The sequence below is a fragment of the Geotrypetes seraphini genome, chromosome 3 (assembly GCF_902459505.1).
Source record: "Geotrypetes seraphini chromosome 3, aGeoSer1.1, whole genome shotgun sequence".
Lineage (NCBI taxonomy): Eukaryota > Metazoa > Chordata > Amphibia > Gymnophiona > Dermophiidae > Geotrypetes > Geotrypetes seraphini.
Window position 1 is genome coordinate 329,218,481 of NC_047086.1, and position 23,319 is coordinate 329,241,799.

At 44.9% G+C, this 23,319-nt stretch overlaps 1 protein-coding gene across 2 annotated transcripts in view; it reads right to left on the minus strand.

Annotated features, from left to right (window-relative positions):
* Positions 1–15,047: 15,047 nt before the first annotated feature.
* Positions 15,048–23,319, minus strand: part of PNPT1 (polyribonucleotide nucleotidyltransferase 1) — a 149,201-nt gene continuing 140,929 nt past the window's right edge. For both annotated transcript variants that reach the window (XM_033938048.1, XM_033938049.1), the window contains exons 27-28: positions 19,244–19,291; positions 15,048–15,346 (exon numbers count right to left, since the gene is read on the minus strand). In XM_033938048.1, coding sequence (XP_033793939.1) covers positions 15,191–15,346; positions 19,244–19,291 — 204 coding nt within the window. In that variant the 3' untranslated portion in view covers positions 15,048–15,190. The remainder of the gene's footprint in view (positions 15,347–19,243; positions 19,292–23,319) is intronic.

Consider the following 23,319-nt stretch of genomic DNA (forward strand, 5'->3'; position numbering starts at 1 on the left):
ATTTCCCTTGGAAAGCAACAACATTGTCACCACCTTTAGTGACTGGACAAATGGGAACAGGATAAGTAGAACTCTAAACATTGAAGTGCTTCTCTGAATAGTGGTGGTGATGAGTATAGAAATCATTAAGTCAATCTGTTGGCATTTGCTACAGAAGCAATGCCTGTTCTACTAAATTAAAAATATAAACTCATATCACAAAAATGCATGTAACTGTTTATCAGTACTGCAGGCCAGACATTATCCATTTTTATTACAGGCTGCCCCTGTGTAAACCAGGCTGAACACCAGTTGAACTTTAGGAAAAATGTAAATGTATATGCAGTGGAGAGAGTGGGCATATAACTTGCATAATTTTTTTCACAACCCTTGAGGACCTGAGTTTGAGACCTTTGGAGTAAACAAGTGTTTATCATCCATTTACACAGAATTTATATGGTTTGAGAAAGAAGCAGCAGTTTATTGGATTGTCATATTATGATTTACCATGATTTGTTAACTGTTTTGCCATCCCTGTCAGACAATGTTTGCCATGCTATATCTTACCATATTATATTAGAGTATGGCACAGGGGTTAGAACTGCAGCCTCAACACCCTGGGTTGTGGGATCTGATACACGCTGCTCCTTGTGACCATGGGCAGGTCACTTGGTCCCCTAATGCCACAGGTATATTAGATAGATTGTGAGCCCATCGGGACAGACAGGAAAAATGCTTGAATACCTGAATAAGTTCATCTAAACCGTTCTGAGCTCCCCTAGGAGAATGGTATAAAAATTAATTAAATAAAACAAATCCAATGACTCTTTGAACAGCAAAAATCTTGGTTTAATTCTTGGGTCTCACTTTGCTCCTAGACAAGCTTGAGATGCTATAACAGCAGTGTTTAAACTTTTGTGCTAAGCAATATGAAGACTCAATTTGATGCATTCCTGGCCGGGTTTTCCAGGAATCCTGCACATTCACCCCAAACAGCACACTTCTTTATCGTTCCTCCAGACCGGCACATAAACTGGGTAATAGCTCACCACGACCAGCAGGTGGAGACTTGAGACACAAACTTTTGGCTGTAGTACAAGTGGGCTGTGCAGTCCTAAGTACAGTCAGTCTGCTCTCAGTCTCCAGGTGGAGGTCTTTCCTTGGTTTAGTGTAGGGCTGTTGGATGTTGTTTTTAATTGGCCTTCTTGTCCCTGGTTGTGGTGCCAGATTGAGCCTGGGAAACCCTTTCGGAGGTCCATCAGATCTCAGGTCTGTCACACTTGGCTGGTCGAGTCCTTCCCCCCACCTCCCTGAATTTTTTTCTGTAGAGGTGCCTCAGTTGTAAGCCTTGCCACCAACTACCGGCCAGGCATATAGCTTTGAGAGCCAATGGGGTCTGTTCAACTTTAATTAAAGTTGTATTGAAAAAAAAAAAAGTTCTAAGGCAGTGCCAGTCTGAAGGGAAGCCTTCAATTAAGGTTAATTGCATTTTATTGCTAACCATCATTTTTCTTTTCCCCTGTAGTGGTTTTCGCAATGAGCTCATTGTGCTCCAGGCACGTGCAGCGGCCGCCATGAAGGGGGATCCTCGTCGGTTTCAGGTGCCGGCAAGCAGGGTTTCCCTTCGCGTGTGCACTGCTCATCGGCAACAGGCAATGGGGAAGCCCACACAGGGATTTTCTCAGACGCCGAAGGTCAGGGAAATGAGGTTTCCCTTACTGCCAATAATGCCTTTTCGCAGATGCCGGCTTTAATGGCTGGATCTATTCAGGCCTCTTTGCTGCTGCAGGACTCAGGGGATTTTTTTTTGCAGGTTTTTTGCAGTGAGTCCTGCTTTTCCACCAGGGGGGTTTGCCCCAGATTTAGATTTAGCCATGTATAAGGCTTACTTGTAGGCGTCGGGGGGTCCTGTTTCTTCCCTGAGGGTCTCTGGTTTTCCCGGGGGGCTTTTGCCTTCCATGTCCACCCCCATTCTGCCCCCCTCAGCGTTGGCTACAGCCCAATCCCCCCCCCCTCAACCTTCGTCCAAGCAGTCGCGAGTTTCGTGGGACAAGTATTTTCTGTTTACAGATGCATTTTCGTCTGATGAGGTGTTAGATCCCCAAGATCCTCTTAGGAGGGGACGGATAACATGGACATGTGTTTTTCAGAGACGCCGGCTGCCAAGGATGCATCGGTGGTGCGTAGTTTTCAGTGGGAAGAGCTATAGAAGCTTATTCTTCAGGTTTCATCGGTTTTGCACTTTGAGGAAGACGCAGAGCCCCCGTGTTTGGTGGATCCTGCTTTGGGGGATCTGGTTGGCCTCTTGTTCTTTTCCTATGCATCAGGATATTCAGGTGTAGTGAACGTGCAATGGAAGGAAGTGCCTTTTTGTTTGGCGTGGTCCATGGCTTGGCTTTATTCAATTCCTGATGGGGATATGGATACCTTGAAGTTGCATGTGGTTGATGCTGTGGTCCTTAGCCATCGCTTGTCGGTGCCAATTGAAGGAGGCTCAGCCTTGCGGGACTCTCAGGATCGTAGGTTGGAGTATCTTCTTAAGCAAAGTTTTGACGTGGATGCCCTAGCGGTCCAGGTGGCAAGGTGTGGCGGTCTGGTGGCCCGGGCTTGTTTCCAGTGGTCCGAGCGTGTTCTTGACCAGGAGTGACTGGTCATTGGTGATAAAGAGGTTGCTAAAATTGAGCTGGGTGCTTATGTCTCAGATGCCATGTATGATCTGGTGTGGGCTTTGGCCAAGTCCATGGCTCTCAAAATAGCTGCTCGCCGTACCCTGTGGCTCCAGGGTTGGTCAGCAGTTGTGGCGTCTAAGGCTAAGTTTCGTAAATTTCCCTTTTGGGGCTCTTTCTTGTTTGGCTAGGATTTGGACAGGCTGGTTCAGGCCTTGACTGATTAAGTTGCCCCATCTTCCTGAGGACCATTCTAACCCACCTTTGCGGGGTGGAGTCGCCCAGGGGGGCGGCTTTTCCTTCAAGGGGCCGTTTCTTTCAGTACATGCAGTCTTTTTGGGGCACCAGCCGGGGGGAGGCGCGACTCATCCGGAGGCCCCTCTGCCACCCGCCCGGCCCCCAATGACTCCTTGCAGGCCCTTTCCCTGATGCCAGTGGGAGTCTCATTGTGAGAATTTTACCAGGGGTGGGCCCAGATCACAATGAATCAGTGGGTCCTGGAAGTATGTTCTGGAGTTTTCCTGGCCCTTGCCAGATTGTTTCCTCTTTCTCCTTGTCAGGCAGCTTGGAAGAAGTGGGCTTTTCATCAAACGCTGCAAAGGTTGCTTGACCTCAAAGCGGTGGTCCCAGTGTCCCCTTGGGAAGTTTGCACCGGCAGGTATTCCATTTACTTTATGGTGCCCAAGAAAGAGGGAACGTTTTGGCCCATTTTGGATCTGAAAGGTGTCAACAAGGCACTCTGGGTTCCGTCTTTTCATATGGAGACCCTGAGATCTATCATTCTGGTGATCCAGCCTGAAGAGTTCCTGACTTCCCTCATCTGACAGAGGCCTACTTATATGTTCTTATTCAGGCCTCCCATCAGCATTTCTTTCGCTTTGCAATTTTGGGAAAGCAGTATCAGTTTTGTGCGCTTCTTTTTGGTCTGGCCACGGCTCTGTGGACTTTCAGCAAGATTATGGCGATGGTGAAGGCGGCCTTACGCAAGGAGAGCATCCTAGTCCATCTCTATCTGGTCAACTGGTTGATTCAAGCAAAGTCCTTTCAGGAGAGCTCCAGAGTTACAATTCGGGCTGTAGAGTTCCTGCAGTCACTGGGATAGGTGGTCAACTTGTCCAAGAGCCGGTTGGCTCCGTCTCAGCGCCTGGAATATATCGAGATTCTCTTAGACACCTGCCTAGGGAAGGTCTTCCTTCCAGAGGCCCGAGTGTGCAAGTTGCAGTCGCAGATTCACTTCCTGATGGACTGTCTGTGTCCTCGGGTGCAGGATTTTCTACAGGTCTTGGGGTCGATTGCGGCCTCCCTGGACATGGTCAGGTGGGCTCAGGCTTACATGTGCCCCCTTCAGTATGCCATTCTTTGGTGGTGGTTTCCTCAGATGCACGATCTGGACTCTTCCGTTCCTCTTCAGGGTTAGTTTGCTGCAGCCTCCGCTGATGGCTACAGTCTTCCAATCTGGTGCAGTGAGTGAATCTGGACCAGCCTTAGTGGACGGTGCTCATTAAGGATGCCAGTCTTCTCGGTTAAGGAGCTCAGTGTCTCGGTCGCTTCCAAGGCTATCATTGCGCGATGGATCAAGGCGGCTATCACTTCAACGTACCTTCTTCAAAAGAAACCTATTCCTGAATTTCTCAAAGCTCATTCCATTCAGGATCAGGCAGCTTCTTAAGCTGAGTCTTCTCTTGTACCTCTGATGGACATCTGTAAAGCTGCGGTTTGGTCTTCTCTCCATTAGTTTGCACAACACTATCGTGTGGATGTTAAGGCACATCGGGACACAGTGTTCGATGCGCTCTTGTGGCAGCCCTTCGGGGGACCCACCCATGATGGGTACTGCTTTGGTACGTCCCATCAGTTTCTGTGCCAGTCTGGAGAGATAAGAAAGAAGGAGAAATTAGGTTCTTACCTGCCAAATTTTCTTTCTTTTAGTCCCTCCAGACTGGTACAGACCACACCCTGTCGTTTTTATTCAGAGTTTTGCACGAAGAGTATGTTTTTTTCTGTGGTAACTTTTTGTCTGGGTTTTTAGGGGAGATTAAAAGAACAGCAGCATTTGGTTAATCTGACATAGCTGGCAAGCTGTGGGGACATTTTTGAAGGTTCTTATTCTAATCAATATCTCTGTTAGTTGCTATTCTCCTTCTGGAAGTGCTGTTGCTGTTATAGTTCACAGTTCTTAAGGGGAAGAACTTGCAGCAAATGAAGGAGACAACAATGGAGCGTAAATAGATGCCGTAAAAGACACAATAAGGACTGTGAAGCCCAAGAAGTCCAAGAAAGCAGCACAAAGGGAGCTTAAATGTATGTACACAAATGCCAGAAGCCTGAGAAATAAAATGGGGGAGTTGGAGACACTAGCAAGACGCGAAGAAATAGATATCATTGGCATAACAGAAACATGGTGGAACGAGGAAAATGAATGGGATACAGTACTGCAGGGATACAAGCTTTACAGAAGAGACAGAACAGGGCAGAAAGGGGGAGGCATTGCCCTATATGTCCAGGAAGGAGTAGAGTCTACTGGAGAAGGGAAGGCGGAGGAGAAAAAGAAACTGGAGTCCCTCTGGGTAAAGATCCCCAGACAGAACGGAGCAGACAAAAATAGGTCTCTACTATCGACCCCCAGGACAGACGGAGGAAACAGACTCTGAGATGATAGAAGAAATAAGACATGAATGTAGGACGGGCAATGTAACAATCATGGGAGACTTCAATTTCCCAGGAATAGACTGGAACCTAGTAACCTCAAGCTGCGGCAAAGAAATAAAGTTCCTGGAAATGATGGGTGACTGCTTCCTAGAACAAATGGTAGGAGAACCGACAAGAGGAAACGCCACCTTGGACTTGGTCCTAAATGGCATAACTGGGCAAACAAAAGAAGTAGAAGTCACAGTCCCGCTGGGGACGAGTGATCACAGTATGATCTACTTTAAACTCGACATCGGGAAGGGGAAGCGAACCAAGACCCTAACCACGACCTTTAACTTTAAAAAAGGAAGATACGATAACCTGAGAGCCATGGTAAAAAAACAGATCAAGAAAAGGATAGCCGAAATCGAAACGGTAGACCAAGCATGGTCCCTACTAAAAAATACTATCACCAAAGCACAGAATCTATACATTCCGCAGATAGCCAAAGGAAGGAAAATTAAAGCCAAAAGAGAACCAGCTTGGCTAACCAAAGAGGTGAAGGATGCAGTTAGGGAAAAGAAGGACTCATTTAAAAAATGGAAACGTGAGAAAACAACCGAGGCTTGGAACAGTCACAAAGACGACCAGAAGAAGTGCCACAAGGCGGTGAGAGAAGCCAAAAGGGCCTATGAGGAAAAGATAGCCCAAGAGGCCAAAAACTTCAAACCCTTTTTTAGATACGTTAAAGGGAAGAAACCTGCAAAGGAGACAGTGGGCCCTCTCGACGACCAAGGAAGAAAAGGATACATCAAAGAGGACAAACAGATTGCAGACAGATTAAATTCCTTCTTTGCTTCTGTCTTTACCAAGGAAGACACCAAATCAATACCTGAAAGCGAAAGTTTTCAAGGGGGAAATAGAGGAGAGCCTCACCACAGTGAAGGTGGATCTGGACCAGGTATACTATCAGATTGACAAACTAAAAAGTGACAAATCCCCTGGCCCAGATGGAATTCACCCGAGAGTATTAAAGGAACTAAAGGTGGAAATCGGAGAACTACTGCAATCCCTCGCTAACATGTCAATTAGAACCGGACGGATACCAGAAGACTGGAAGATAGCGAACGTCATCCCAATCTTCAAAAAAGGATCAAGGGGAGAACCAGGAAACTATAGACCTGCGAGTCTCACATTGGTCCCTGGGAAAATGGTTGAGGCTTTGATTAAAGACAACATAGTACAGCATCTGGATAACCATGACCTGCTGAGAGGTAGTCAGCATGGCTTTAGGAAAGGGAAGTCGTGCTTGACAAACTTACTGTATTTTCACGTAGATAACGCGTACCCGTGTAAAACGCGCACACGGGTATAGCGCGCGGAAAACACAAATTTATGTAAAGAAATTTTTATATACCGCGCTCACGGGTATACCGCGCATGCCGCCCCGACTCTCCTCTGGCTGCCCTGACTTTCCGTTCGCTGCCCTGACTCTCCGTTTGCTGCCCCGACTCTCCTCTGGCTGCCCCGACTCTCCTCTGGCTGCCCCGACTCTCCGTTCAGCTGCCCCGACTCTCCGTTCAGCTGCCCCGACTTTCCGTTCGCTGCCCCGACTCTCCTCTGGCTGCCCCGACTCTCCTCTGGCTGCCCTGACTTTCCGTTCGCTGCCCCGACTCTCCGTTCGCTGCCCCGACTTTCCGTTCGCTGCCCCGACTCTCCTCTGGCTGCCCCGACTCTCCTCTGGCTGCCCCGACTTTCCGTTCGCTGCCCCGACTCTTCGTTCGCTGCCCCGACTCTCCGTTCACCTGTCCCGACTCTCCTCTGGCTGCCCCGACTCTCCTCTCCGTTCGCTGCCCCGACTCTCCTCTGGCTGCCCTGACTTTCCGTTCGCTGCCCCGACTCTCCGTTCACCCGCCCTGACTTTCCTCTGGTTGCCCCGACTCTCCGTTCACCCGCCCCGACTTTCCGTTCACTGCCCCGACTCTCCTCTGGCTGCCCTGACTTTCCATTCGCTGCCCCGACTCTCCTTTGGTTGCCCCGACTCTCCGTTCACCCACCCCGACTTTCCGTTCACTGCCCCGACTCTCCGTTCGCTGCCCCGACTCTCCGTTCACTGCCCCGACTCTCCATTCGCTGCCCCGACTCTCCTCTGGTTGCCCTGACTCTCCGTTCACCCGCCCTGACTTTCCGTTCACTGCCCTGACTCTCCTTTGGCTGCCCCGACTTTCTGTTCGCTGCCCCGACTCTCCGTGCGCTGCCCCGACTCTCCTCTGGCTGCCCTGACTTTCCGTTCGCTGCCCCGACTCTGTAAGCATGCGCAATGGTCTGAGCATGCTTGCCGCTTAGTTTTCTGCGCCGGGTTGTGGGGACGCGCTTTTGACCTGTCACCAAGGCGGTTTTTCTGGCGGTGTGCTTTTCACCACGTGGCTGTGGCCCCCCTCTATCTGGCCTTGTAATTTGCCCAGTGAATACTATTTTGACTATATAACAGCATCTCAGCCTTTGGGTAAGCCTATAAAAGATTAATGCTGCATGTAGAGCCCTCATTTTAATTTGATCTCTTCAGATTGGTATTCTGCATATATCTACCCGGTAGTAGAGTTTATCAATTAAATTTACCGCCATAATGGCAGGAATGAGACGAAAGTCATATACAGCGGACTTTAAGCTTCAAGTCATTGCGAAAGCTGAGGAAATAGGCAACCGGGCCGCAGCGAGAGAGTTCGATGTTGGAGAAACATCGGTGCGTGAATGGAGAAAAGATAAGAAGAAACTGGAGAAATGCAATCCGCGAAAACGGGCACATCGTGGGGCCAAACCAAAATGGCCTCAGCTGGAGGATGACTTGAAGCAGTAGATTCTGGCGAGAAGGGAGAAAAATCAATCAGTCTCTACTGTTGCGATTCAGATGAAGGCAAAACTACTTGCCAATGGAAGAGGAATACCCGACTTCAAAGCTGGCTTCACATGGATCTCAAAATTTATGAAAAGGAACGGACTATCAGTTAGAATGAGAACAACTGTTGGCCAGCGACTTCCAGATGACTGGCAGCAAAAATTGATTGATTTCCGTGACTTTGTCGCCAAAGAAATATCTGAACTTGGCATCACTGCAAAGGACGTCATCAACATGGATGAAATTCCAATGGCATTCGACATTCCAGCGACAAGAACCATAGCCCCCACAGGTACTAAATCTGTTGCCATCACCACAACTGGGCATGAAAGAACGTGTTTTACAGTCGTTCTTGGTTGCTCAGCTAGCGGGGTTAAGTTAAAGCCCATGCTCATTTTCAAAAGGGTCACTATGCCCCGTGAAAAGCTGCCCACCAGTGTGGTTGTGCACTGCAACAAGAAGGGATGGATGGACTGCGACGTAATGAGATTGTGGGTAGATAAATGCTTTAGGGCAAGACAGGGTGGATTCTTTGCAAAAAAATCCTTGTTAATTTTTGATGCCATGGCTGCCCACAAAGAAAAAAAATGTTCAGGCCTACATTAATTCTACTCGTGCCCACATCGCTGTGATACCTGGAGGCCTAACATGTAAGCTGCAACCACTTGACATCGCAGTGAATCATCCATTCAAGACTTTTATTAGAAAGGAGTGGAAGGAGTGGATGCAGAGTGGCATGCACGAGTACACACCCGCGGGGCGGCTGAAGTGGGCAACTTTCACAGAAGTCTGCAAGTGGGTGGCTTCAGCATGGGACAAAATAACACCAGATACCATTCGAAACGGATTTAGAAAAGCGGGCATTGTTTATGAAACCAATGACACTACGGGTACTACCAGTGCAGCGGAAGGAGGCAACAACATGGATATCAGCGATGATGATGACGATATTACTTCGGAAATAAACGAGGATCGTCTGCAGGCCGTGCTCACTTTATTTAATGACGATGATGACAATTCAGATTTTGATGGATTCAAGGATTCAGATGACTGTGATGATGATGACTGAATAAACCTGTAAACTTTGTTTATTTACAACTTTACCGTAATTACGGTAACTGTATTTAGATTATTTTGTCCTCGATACTTCGTTTGATCTACCGGTTAATGTTATAGTTTATAAGAATGAACATGTAATTTCTGTTCTTGTTGCTGAATTCATACTCACTAACTCTAGATTAAAAGTTATACGGTTGTTTATAAGAATGAACAGTTTTTTTCTTTTCACGTGTTTGGTTGGAGGGTGTGTGAATGGTGCGTGAGTTCTCCTATGTCTGGTTGAGGTGGATTGAATTACCGGTATTTAGCTGAAGAAATTATGGTAGTTAAACACCCCCCCCCCCATTCCACACACATTACGGTAATTCTCTTCCATTTTTGTTCCCATTATAAAAAACACTGATAAGTTTCCAGAAAAAAATACATTAAAATAAGAAGTGAAAACAAAGGCCCCTACAGATGAGAACATAACATAAGAATAGCCTAACTGGGTCAGTCCAATGGTCCATCATGCCCAGTAGCCCATTCTCACGGTAGCCAATCCAGGTCACTAATACCTGGTCAAAACCCAAAGAATAGCAAACATTCCATGCTACGGATCCAGGGCAAGCAGACGCTTCCCCCATGTCTTAATAACAGACAATGGACTTTTCCTCCAGGAATTTGTCCAAACCTTTTTAAAACCAGCAACGCTATCTGCTTTTACCATAACTTAAATCTTTCCTTCCAAACAGAGACCTTGCTAGATGTCAAATACAGAAAGAACAAGGTAACTTCACAAGGACTTAGCTGTGCAGGAAATGTGAATCTCCTCATACACCCACCATATAGTGCAAAAATGTGCAAAGGTCTGTTTTTTTCTTTCGATCACTACATAGCCTAATGCCACACAAATATATTCTGAAGGTCAATGCTAAGGTTAACAAAGTTTCCTTCCTTGGACCACAAGGAGATACTGACAAACCACTAGAAGAGATCCCAAAACAACTACGCAGGCACAACACCACTCAGTGTGTGAACCAGTTCAGTGGAGTGGACTACGGTAACTGGGGGGTGGAAATGGACCCGGAGTTTTCTCAGCAGAATTTCCCAGAACATCTCTTCCTCTCAACACATTGACATGCTGGTGGGTTTATTTTATAGCTTTTTCACTCCCTTCGGTCTGCCTGTCCCCCCTTGAAGTCCTGCCTGTCCCCCCTTGAAGTCCTGTCCCCCCTTGAAGTCCTGCCTGTCCCCCCTTGAAGTCCTGTCCCCCCTTGAAGGTCTGCCTGTCCCCCCTTGAAGTCCTGTCCCCCCTTAAAGGTCTGCCTGTCCCCCCTTGAAGTCCTGTCCCCCCTTGAAGGTCTGCCTGCCCCCCCTTGAAGTCCTGTCCCCATCCTGAAAGCCTGATGCCCCCCCCCCCCCGACGCCCGATTCATCATCCGGAAGGACCGCTCGCACCCCCACCGCTCGCACTCCCACCCCGATGGACCGCTCGCACCCCCACAGCCTTCCCCCCCTCCCCCATGGAGAAGCTGTCTACCTTGTTTCCGGATGCCAGTGAGCCCAGCTGTTTCCTCTGCCGGCGGTCCTGCCCCTTCTCTGAGCCCTGCGCTACGCTGCTTCCTCTTCCGGCGGTCCCGCCCTTTCTCTGACGTCAGAGAAAAGGCGGGACCGCCGGAAGAGGAAGCAGCGCAGGCGCAGGGCTCACAGAAGGGCCGGGACCGCCGGAAGAGGAAGCAGCGCAGCAGGGCTCAGAGAAGGGGCAGGACCGCCGGCAGAGGAAACAGCTGGGCTCACTGGCATCCGGAAACAAGGTAGACAGCTTCTCCATGGGGGAGGGGGGAGACTGTGGGGGTGTGAGCGGTTCTTCGGGTGGGAGTGCGAGCGGTCCATCGGGGTGGGAGTGCGAGCGGTCCTTCCAGATGATGAATCGGGTGTCGGGCGAGGTGGGAACTATGTAAAAAAAATTTTATATACCGCGCTCACGCGTATACCGCACAAGGTTATGCACGGTTTGTAAAAACACGTATAACGCGCGCGTTATATGCATGAAAATACGGTACTTCAGTTTTTCGAGGGAGTGAACAAACAAATCGATAAAGGAGAACCGGTGGACATAATATACTTGGACTTCCAGAAAGCGTTCGACAAAGTACCTCATGCGAGACTTCTCAATAAACTACAAAGCCATGGAATAGAAGGGGATATACTAAGATGGATAGGAAAATGGCTGGAAAACAGAAGACAGAGAGTTGGCATAAATGGGAAGTACTCAGACTGGAAGAAAGTAACTAGCGGTGTGTGCCTCAGGGCTTGGTTCTTGGGCCTATCTTATTCAATATTTATTTATTTATTTATTTATTTATTTGGATTTCTATCCCGTCCTCCCAGTAGCTCAGAACGGTCTACAATGAACATACATAGTGGAGAGTAAATAGATATATAAGTAATACAACAGGTTTAGTAATTGGATTTATAGATTTTGGAGAGAATTGAGTACAGGGAGAGTATAGCAGAAAGAGAGAAGGGGGAAATACAGTAGTTTAGTTTAAGGAAAGTTATATGCGTTTAGATACAATTTGTTGGTGGAGAGAGTAAGAGAGGGTTAGCTTGGAGTTTTGTAAATGACCTGGAAGAAGAAACGACCAGTGTTATCATCAAGTTTGCAGATGACACAAAGCTATGCCGGGCAATCAGGTCACAAAAAGACAGCGAGGAACTCCAGAGAGATTTGAAGCAACTTGAGAGATGGGCAGAAAATTGGCAGATGAGTTTTAATGTAGAAAAATGCAAAGTGATGCACCTGGGCAGCAAAAACAAGGAGTATGAGTATAAACTGTTAGGTATAACATTGGGGAAGAGCGAACAAGAAAAAGACCTGGGGGTACTGATAGACAGGACCCTGAAGCCGTTGGTTCAATGTGCAGCGGCGGCAAAGAAAGCTAACAGGATGTTAGGCGAGTAGATCAAGGGAGGTCAAAATGCCACTTTATAGAGCAATGGTCAGACCACACTTGGAATACTGTGTCAAACACTGGTCTCCATACCTGAAGAGGGATATAACTCTGCTGGAGAGGGTGCAGAGGCGAGCGACGAAACTAGTAAAAGGTATGGAGAACTTGAGCTACAAAGAACGCCTCGGAAAACTGAGATTATTCACCCTTGAGAAGAGAAGACTAAGAGGGGATCTGATAGAGACTTTTAAATTGCTAAAAGGAATCGACAAAATGGAGCAAGCTCACTCACCGGCAGAGGGAAAGGATGGTGAGCAAGAAACAGTGTTATTCACATTGGCAAATGTGACCCAGACTCGGACCAGAGGTCAGGCCTGAAGCTGAGAGGGGACACAGCCAGGACAAATGTCAGAAAATTCTGCTTCACACAGCGAGTGGTGAACGCCTGGAACTCTCTCCCGAAAGAGATGGTGAAGGAAACCACCACTCTAAGATTTAAGGAAAAATTGGACGCACATCTTCTTGCGGGACACATTGAGGGATACGAGTGACTAATGTATTCGCCAGGGTATGCCTGGCTGAGCCTCCGCGTGTGCGGATCACCGGACTGGATGGACCCCAGGTCTGATCCGGTGCAGGCATTTATGTTCTTAGTTCTGCTTGGCTATTCGTCAGACTGATTGTACTTGGGACTGCACAGCCCACTTGTACTAAAGCCAAAAGTTTGTCTTAGTTTTCACCTGCTGGTCATGGTGAGCTATTAACCATCGGTTTCTGTGCCGGTCTGGAGGGACTAAAAGAAAAAATTAGCAGGTAAGAACCTAATTTCTCCTTAAACCATTTTAGAAGGTGTAACAAACACTTTTATTGAGAGATCCACCCGAGCCTATTCCCTCATAGGCTAAATGAAGGCAAAGATATACCCTTAACTTTTATATGTTACATTCAGTTCAACAGCCTCAGCTTTTGATCAATTCCCCAGCTCTCACAGTATTCAAGTAATAAAGTTGGCTTACCACAGACCTCAGCTAAACACTAACCATCTCATCCTAAGGGCCCCCAGGCAGCCCTTCTGAGCTTCTTCTGCTCAGGGAAGTCTCCTCCCACAGGGACCTCCCTTAATGAATTCCAAACTGGAACAGATATACTGCTCTCTGCTTAAGCCCCACGTCAGAGTCAGACAGGACTTGTTCTGGTCAGTTAGCACCACTTCCTGGAGGATAGCCTAACTGCCAGCTCAATGAACTAGCACACTCTGCTGCCCATTGATATAATAGCATCATTCATGAGGAAGAATCTTTGACTCCTTCACACTCAACCAATAGAGATAATCTGCTTAATGTGCTCTGGAGGTAGCAATGATCTTTGGCCCCCATGGGCAAAAAAAAAAAAATACAACTGATATTCAGCTTATAAATTGAAATTAAATGCGGAAAAAACAAAAAAATTTTTTTAGCAACTCCCAACAATAAGATTAAAGAAACAACAATATGCGTGAATGGGTTGGACTATAATATAGAACAATCCATAAAAATATTGGGTGTGACTCTGGATAAACATTTCACATTGGAACAACATATGGATTTATTGTTTAAGAAATGTATCTCTGTGCTTTGGAAGCTTTGTACCATTAAGAAGTATTTCGATGAAACTTCCTTTCATTTACTGGTACAGTCTTCTATCTTAAATATTCTTGATTATTGTAACATTATATATCTGTGCTTACAAGAAAATTTTCAAAAAATTGAGAGCGATTCAGAATACTGCCGTTTGCCTCATTTTTGGTTTTAAAAAATGGGAGCATATCACTCCTTTCTGTTCAAATTTTCTTGTATTTGTTATAAATCTGTTTCGGGTTTGTTACCAGGTTATCTTGTGTCTCATTTTTCTTTGAGTCATGGCAAAAAGACCACACGTAGAGTGCACTTGTTTTTACATCCCTCCATAAAATCCTGTCATTATAAAAAGTTCCTTGAGAGAACCCTCTCATTTCAAGCCACTAAATTGAATGTATGGCTTGGAAAAATTATGTTAGAGGTCTCTTCCTATCTTGATTTTAAAAAATTGTTAGAGACTCAAATCTTTGATAGGCTGGTATCTTAATGCATTCTGCTTCATTTTTTCAAACAAGTTCCTTATATTCAACTTCATGTATTTTATCTGTTCTATGTATTATTTCTTTCCCTGCCATGACGGTATTTTCTGCATTATATTGTAAATGCTTTCTGTCTTTATCTGTTTTTAAGTCCATTATTCTAATTTGTATTTTATCTGTATCCAATGTATTAGCTCACCTTGTTGTGAACCGCCTAGAACTTTTTTGATATGGCGGTATATAAGACTAAAATTATTATCATTAGTGGTCAACACTTAAAAAAAAATGCTTACCATCACTATCTAAATTAGCTGCCAATATTTAGTGCTGGGCTATGTCCAGGCACCAGCACTGAATTACAGGGGTTTAATGTGGGTGGGTAGGTTACTGGAGCTTTTACAGTTTCGACTGATATTCATCTAGGGCCCCATATAAGGCAATTATGTGAGCCCAAGCTGAATATTGGCTAGGACCTACATAATTTTATTTTAAAGCCCCCCCCCTCCAATTTCCTTACAAAGCCCCTCCTTCCTTCCCCCACATCCCGGTTTAGTGCTGCTGAATATCGAGTTAGGTGGCCCCAAGGTATTTAAGTAGGCAGGAGCCAAATCGGATGGAATGTTACTATAACTGGGTTATGTAGTGAGGGGATGAAAATTAAGAGACAAGAATGACTAGTTGTAAAGGAAGGTTCATGCTCAAAATAGGACAATTCTACTAAAGCTTGAAGTCTAAAAGTAAAAAGGACACCACTCTTGAGTCAACACAGAAAATACTACAAGGCAAAGTTAGTTTATCAAATAGATTTTATACAAATAATTAAAATAGCTATACATGATAGTAGCCTGTTGTATCCAAGTGTTGTGAATTTGAATTGAACGAAATGTCCATGAATAAATGTCCATAATATCTCCCATTATCCATAAGATCATTAGGAGCAAGAACTAGATGATTCAGGAACTGTACCTCCCATTACAATACTGTTTTTGTCTCCTAAATTTTTCACTACAGTTGCAGCTGGAGCCTGAAGCACTTTACGTGAAAGCCTCATTCTACCGTCTGTTGGGTCACGTCCAAAGTATTTCACCTATAAGACAAAAAAATCACTATTAACAATTGCTCAATGAATAGCATCCCTTTCTCATGGTATCCTAACACTTTGGGTAGGGAAGGGCAGCAAATAATTCTTCAAACAATGACTTATTTCCACTATATATCTGAAGGTAATTCAATGCCAGAACTAATAATAATAATAATAATTTCTTATATACCGCCAAAGCCGTAATAGTTCTAGGTGGTTTACAATAAAGAAGGGCTGGATGTGCTCCTCTTTGCATGAGCCCTATCAAAATACTACTATTAATCATTTCTATAGCGCTACTAGACATATGCAGCGCTTTACATCGGAACGCAGAAGAGACAGCCCCTGCGCAAAAGAGCTTACAATCAAGTCAAGACAAATTGGATAAGAAGGAGCATCAATACACTGTTCAGGTGGGAGAATTAGAGAAGAAATGATAAGATATATTGATGCTTAGAAGGTGGGTTGGAGTTTGGAATTGAAAGAATGGCAACTTCTTTTTGATGGGATCATGCTAGAAGGAGTAGAGTAGAGCAGTGGTCTAGTAGTTACGGCAGCTGCTGCTCAGCACTCCAAGGTTGCGGGTTCAATCCCAGCGCTGCTTCTTGTGACCCTGGACAAGTCATTTAACCTTCCACTGCCCTAGGTATCATAGTTAGATTGTGAGCCCCATGAGACAGATAGGGAAACTAATTAGAGGACCTACTTACTATTTAATGTATTGTACACTTCCCCCTCCCCATTTGCGGTTTCACAAATTCACATTTTTTGGGGGGGAACCCATATTTTATCACGTCCCCGCCTCTCTTCACCCTTCCTCCCGGCATCCTGGCCTTACCTGGTGGTCTAGCAGGCTTTCGGGGCAGGAGCGATCTTCCTACGCTCCTGCCCTATGTAGATCGCCAATAGGAAATGGCTGCCGTGAGCTCCCGCCATAGTCTTGAGAGACTACGGGAACTCACGGCAGTAATTTCCTATTGGCGATCTGCTAGACCACCAGGCCCTGCCCGGGATGCCGGGGGGAAGGCGGGAGTGGGTCAGAGCCGGTCGAGAAGATATTCGTGATTTTTCTCAATTTGTGGTCTGGCTCTGCCCCTATCCCCCGCGAATACCGAGGGAGAAGTGTAATATAAACTGCTTTGATATCTGCTGAGGAAAGGTAGTATATCAAATAAAGATAACTCTAACCAAGAACCGGCTTAACATTTGATCTCCAAATTTTTCAAGGGAATTACTGTTTTGTTACCTTGTTTGAGAAAGAAGTGCATATTATTACTGTAGATATGCAGCTGAGCATTTGAACAAATCCAGCATATGGATGGCAATGCAGGAATATTCAAGTAGTCAGTTTCTTGAAATCCAAGAATTAAAAATCCCTGTACATGCAACAGATGCCTAAAGTGTAGGCAGTCTGCATCAGGGTTTTTATTTATTTATTTTTACATGCATCCCAATTGGTTGGTTGGTTAGACAGCGGTAGGATGCTTACCGCTGCCTACAATCGGGACGCTGTTTATAGAATTTACCCCTAAGGGTGTGCAGCCAAAATACTTTTGTTTATATTTTACAGGAATTAATTTTGTTACCCCCTTCCCCAACAGATGTACTTTGTACCTGTTTGCAGGAACTATCCACATTGTGAATAACACCTGAATTTTCAGAGGGAAACTGCAGAGTTTCTACCCCATCCCAAAAAATTATTTGCAGGCCTAGAGCATTGTTTCTCAATATGCGATACGCATACCCTTGGAAGTATGCGGGTGGCTTGTTAGGGATACGCGGCCTGGCCACCACCACCGGGGATCTCTGCCTGCCTCCCGCTGCTCAAGCTGCTGCCAGGGATCCCTCCCTCCCTGCTTGCCTGTCTTCCCACTGCACCACCCCCCACCCCCAATGCCAACCCTGTTACTTCATTGAAGCCAGACTGGCTCCCTCCTCCCCCAGCAGCACTCCCCCAGAAGAGACTCACATGCTGCGTAGCTGACCTAGAACCTACGCTCCGCCAGAATTCATGTCAGAGGGAAGGCTTGTGGGCCATCCACGTGCAGCATGTGAATCACTGCACGCACTGTCCCTGCATGAAGTTGCTGTTGGGGGAGGATGGAGCGAGTCCGGCTCCAACAAAATAATAGGATTGGCTTCGGGATAGGAGGAGGTGCAGGCGAGGCAGGCAAGGGTCAGCTTCTGTGGATGGATCGGGAGAGGGCAGGTGCAGGCGAGGCAGGCAGGGATCGGCTTCTGTTGCGGGGGGGGGGGGGGTACGGGTGAGGCAGGCAGGGATCAGCTTCTGTGGACGGGTTGGGTTGATTTCCGGGGGAGGGGGGGTGCAGGCAGGGATTGGCTTCTGTGGACAGTTCAGGAGAAGGGGTGCAGGTGAGTGAGGCAGGCAGGGACCAGCTTCTGTGGACAATTTGGGTTGGCTTCGGAAGAGGGGTGGTGCAGGCTGGGCAGGCAGGGATCCCCAGCATGTAACTTAATTTTGGAAGGCAGGGAGGAGGTGGGGGGATGAACATGGGGCACAGAAGGGAAGGAGGAAGGGGGCACTAACTTGGGACAGAAGGAGGGAATAGAAAGAGAGAATTGTTGTGCAGAGGGAAAGAAAGAGGAAGATTGGGCATAGAGAAAAAGAGGAGGGTTAGAGGTGCATGGGGAGAGAAGAATGAGAGGAGAAATGTTGGATATAATGGTGGAGAGGGAACAGAGGGACAGATTGAAGGGGATGTAAGGGGGAGGAATGCTGGACATAGTGATGGAGGGAAAAATGTGGCATTCTGCTGGAGAGGGACTGATAGAAGGAGAAATGGGCATGGGGCTGGTGGGCAGTGGTGAAAAATGCTGCAAATGATCCGGGGGATGAGAGAGGGAGAAATGTTGGCAGAGATGCCTGGATCTCTCAAGACAGATGGACAGTGAGAGAAAGAGAGACATATTGCCAATAGGGGTGGAGAAGAGAGGAAGAAAAGTTGGACTCATGGAGGGACAGAAACAGAGAGATGTTGGTTGGGGAAGGGAATGGGGTCCGGAGGAGAGGAAGTGTGCAGGAGACAGAAAGAAAGGAATATAGGATGCACAGTCAGAAGGAAATACAACCAGAGATTAATGAAAACACCAAACAACAAAGGTAGGAAAAATAATTTTATTTTCAACTTAGTGATCAAAATGCGTCAAGTTTTGTGAATTTATATCTGCTGTCTATATTTTACTCTATATTTGTCTATTTTTCTATAGCTGTTACTGATTGCATATTTTAAAGTCATCTGCCTTGACTTCTTTGAACCCCCCCTGAATATAAATGATAATTAACATTTTCTTTGCTTAGAGTGTGCTTTGTGGGGTTTTTTAAATTTTGTGGTTACTATTATGTATTAATAAGATTATATTGTGTGTAAATGAAAAATGGAAGAAATGTAGCGTATTCATAACTCTTAAGATATAGCAACAACAAGCTACATTACAAGAGACTGCATCTTCCTTGGAAAATAAGCTTTAGAGAGGACGACAAACTCCATGGGCAGCTTTGCAGGCCACTGGCACTTTGTATTCTCTAGGCCAGTGTTTCTCAACTTCTTCAAGCCAAGTACCCCCTAAGCCTAACAAATTAAACTGAGTACCCCCCCATCCAGCTCCCCCAAGACCCACCCAAGCTCTTTCCCTGCCCCACCCCCATAATAATAGTACTAATTGTAATGCAATTTCTCCATTTTTCATATACACACAATATAATCTTAATACATAATAGTAGCCACAAAATAACCCCCCCAAAGCACACTCTATGCAGAGAAAATCCCATTTTCTATTTCAGTTGTATAATATATCTATATGTCTAACAAATGCTATAAATTTTTGCTTCCCTCACTCCCAGATGCTTATGCTTACTTTCAAAAATCACTCATCATAAAATACCTGTATTTGTTGTCCAACTTCTAATCCCAGGGCACTAGGATGTTTAATCTGGAAAAAAAAATCCATATAGTATGTTCTTTTCATAAAAATGTTTAAAAGAATATTTACAAAAAAACGTAAAGGGAACAATACATAGAAATTTTCAACACCTTTTTAAACCCGAATGGTGCTCAGAATCCACAAGTGGATAGGAAAAAGCTTTAGCATGGGGAATAAACCCCTATCAAAATGCCCCTGACTTAGAGTGATACAAATGTCAAGAAAAGCAATCTGAGTAGTAGAAATGGTAGATGTGAATTGTAAATGTGGATTACAGGTGTTTAACCACAACAAAAAACTGTGAAAAGACTCCACCGTATTGGTCCATATCAAAAAGACATCATCTATATAGCGCTTCAACACATAAATATCTGTGGAATAAGTGGAGGTACAGATGTAAGTCTCTTCAAAAAGTCCCCCACTTTGGCATGTTTGTATGTTACAGATTTTGAAGAGACTTACATCTATACCTCCACTTACTCCACAGATATTTATGTGTGGAAGCGCTATATAGATGATGTCTTTTTGATATGGACCAATACGGTGGAGTCTTTTCACAGTTTTTTGTTGTGGTTAAACACCTGTAATCCACATTTACAATTCACATCTACCATTTCTACTACTCAGATTGCTTTTCTTGACATTTGTATCACTCTAAGTCAGGGGCATTTTGATACCACGATATACCGTAAACAGACAGATAGGAACAATCTATTGCACTATGACAGTTACCATCCACGTCATTTGAGGGATAATTTGCCCATGGGCCAATTTTTGCGGCTCAGACGATTATGTAGTGATAAAGAGGAGTATAAGGCACGCTCTGTGGAAATGAGACAAAGGTTCATAGACAGAGGATATCCGAGTGGTATCATCAAAAAGGCTTTTAAAAGGGCCTTATATGCTCACCGCCAGTATTTATTACAGCATTCCCCTGCCATTGAAGAAGCTCGTATGGTGTGCACTTTACCTCACTCATATAAAGCTTTTGCCATCAAAAAGATTATTAAAGCCCATTGGCACATTTTACAAGTACATCCAGGGTTCTCTCAACCCCCTCTGTTTGCGTTTTCGCGAGGCAGAAATTTACGTGATCACATTACGACCTCTCAATTTGTTAGTGCACATGTTAACATCTCAGCTCAGTCTAAAGGTCACTTTAGATGTGGTCGCTGCACAATATGCTCACATGCTCTTGAGACCACTCGAATTGACCACCCCAGTTTATTTAAATCCCATATTCTTCAACATCATACGGACTGTGACACTCGGGGTGTAGTTTATATGATCATGTGCCCATGTAAATTGTTATACTTAGGACACACTATTCGTAGCATTAAGGTACGTATCACCGAGCATTTGAGCAAGATCAGGAGGGGTGATATGGGAGCCCCCTTAGTGCAGCACTGGCACTCGCTATCACACCAGCTAAATGACTTACAATTTTTAGTCTTGGAAGTAGCTCACCTCAAGAGAGGCGGTAATGTTCAAGCCTGGCTATGGAAACATGAGCAGAGATGGATATACCACTGGAGGACAGTGACTCCCACTGGATTGAACCGTGAAGTTGAATGGTGGGCGTTCCTTCACTGATGATGGACAGTTTTGCACATTACAAATACAGGGTGCTCAGCTGAGCACTGACGTCACAGGAAATGAAAGGTTTTTTCCTCTGTACCAGGTATCCAGCCGACCGCGTCGAGACTTTGTATTATTCTTGTTTTTTGAATTTCATTACAGTTTCACCTTGTGTTTTTGTTTAGGAAGGATTTACAAACTGAATCTTTCACACAGCGTTACAGGTTCTCTGAAGAAGCCTTCTAAGCCTATTTCGGCGAAACGCGTCAGAACCTGTCAAGATCATCGCTGCATGGACATTTGAGATAAGTTTAATTAAGTTCACCAGTTTTGAAGTTTTTACGTATTGGATATTTTTTCACTTTATGGATATATAATAATTATTACACCGGTTTTTTAGAGACATTTTATTCACCTTTCTACCAAAATCGGTGGTGCAATGATAGATTCCGTGAAAATGCCTTAGGGGTTTATTCCCCATGCTAAAGCTTTTTCCTATCCACTTGTGGATTCTGAGCACCATTCGGGTTTAAAAAGGTGTTGAAAATTTCTATGTATTGTTCCCTTTACGTTTTTTGTGATTATTACCTTTTGGAACAATAATTTGTTTACTCTACACCCAGTTGTTGTGCTTTGGGTAAAAGAATATTTAAACACACACATTTACCTGCAAAGCTTCAGAAATGTATTCCAAAAGTATCTAATTTGCTAAAAACTCATGTCTTTGTACTTTTTTTTTTAGCTCCAATTACTTCTTCCAGAGTATGAGCCTGCATTTTAACACACTATTTACCTGTAGAAGGCGGCAGCATTTCAACTTAACCACTCAGCTAATTTTCTTTTAACACTGCATACAGTGTATGATTTTAACCCTTGTAACACCATTATTTACAGCCATTTATTAGATTGCCCTTCAAGCTTAACAGCCATTAAGATGATTTACAATGTAAAATCAATCAATTTAGGATGGTCACAAAGATATAAAAAGAATTATAGAAAAATAGGCAAGCAGTTGAGAGAGAAGCAGGGAAACAAAAATATAGACAATTTGGCATTCCTTTTAAGTCTCATCAGATGCTGGTTTAAAGTGCCAGGCTTTCAAAACCTTTTTAAAAGAAAAGCTATTAGAGCTACAAGAACCTTCAAAAGAATGGCAATAAGATCTGAATTAAGAAAATAAGCAGCAGTATAAATTCCACTAAGTTAGATGTAAAGCACTGATAAAGGTGGCTAAAAGAATATGAAGAGAAACTTGCCATTGAGGCAAAAACTCATAGGCCCGGATTCTATATACAGTGCTGTCATCAGCAGCTTTTAAAAAGGGTCGCCGTTTGAGGGTCAATCATATAACAGCACCTGTGACAGAAAGCCAAAAAAACAGCCCCTCAAAACAGTCCCTGTACCTTTAAAGGAAATCCTCAGCAGATTAGCACAGAGATCCCCTCCCCCATACCCCTTAAAGACAGGCTGGAAAGCTTAGCTCCCTGTATTGCAGAGCTGGCCCAATCCAAATAGGATTACAACTAGAGGAAGTAAAACTGGACTGGACTGAGAAAAGAGGAGGCAATGGGTAGTCCCAGTCAAAACCAAGCCCAGCCCAAATTTCTTCCATGATTTGAGGTTCTCCCCTGGGAATTGATCTCAAGGGGTTTTAAGAGCTTACAGCTGCCACGAGTGAGGGGGAGACTGAGAAACGAAACCTGGCCAGCAAGAGGGAACTCTCCCCAGAAGAAGCTATGGACATTTTCTTTACAGGAAACTGGGACCCATTTAACAATGAAGCTGAACTGTGAGTTTTGGGGGAAATTCCTAGAATCCTTGTGGGTGAATCCCCTGTATGAGGAAGAAAGGAATGCAAAGCTATACTAGGCTGAGCGTGGATTAAGGCTAAGGTTACCAAGTTTATTTATTTGGTTAGTTTATATCCCATCTTCCCCAACAAGCTCAGAATGAGTAACAAGATACTTAAAGCATACACAAACAAATTATGAATTTATATTTGTACAGTAATCTTAGTTATACAGAGTCAAGTTTAGCATACAATTTAGTCTTTAATAATAATAATTTTATTTTTATATACCGCCAAAGCCATGATAGTTTGAGGCGGTTTACAGCAACAGGCGCTGGACAATCAGCAAAGTAGTTACAATAAGTTAACATATGGTTATTTCCATCTTCAGTTAACCATAGTGAATCTAGTTCAGCTTACATTAAAATATATATGGTTTGAAGGGAGTGACTGGATTCATGAGAAGAGGTAAGTTTTTATTGCTTTCTCTGGAAACGTCCTCTTTTTGAGGACTCTGTCAGAAGTTTGGGCGGTCTTTGAATTTTACAACTTTTGTCCGGCAAAACCGGACATCTAGTAATCCTACAGCAGCTCGCGCCCCTATCCAGAGTCCTCCTCCCTCTCCAGGATCCTGTACTTGCTCACCCAGTGCTGCTATAATTCTCCGTAG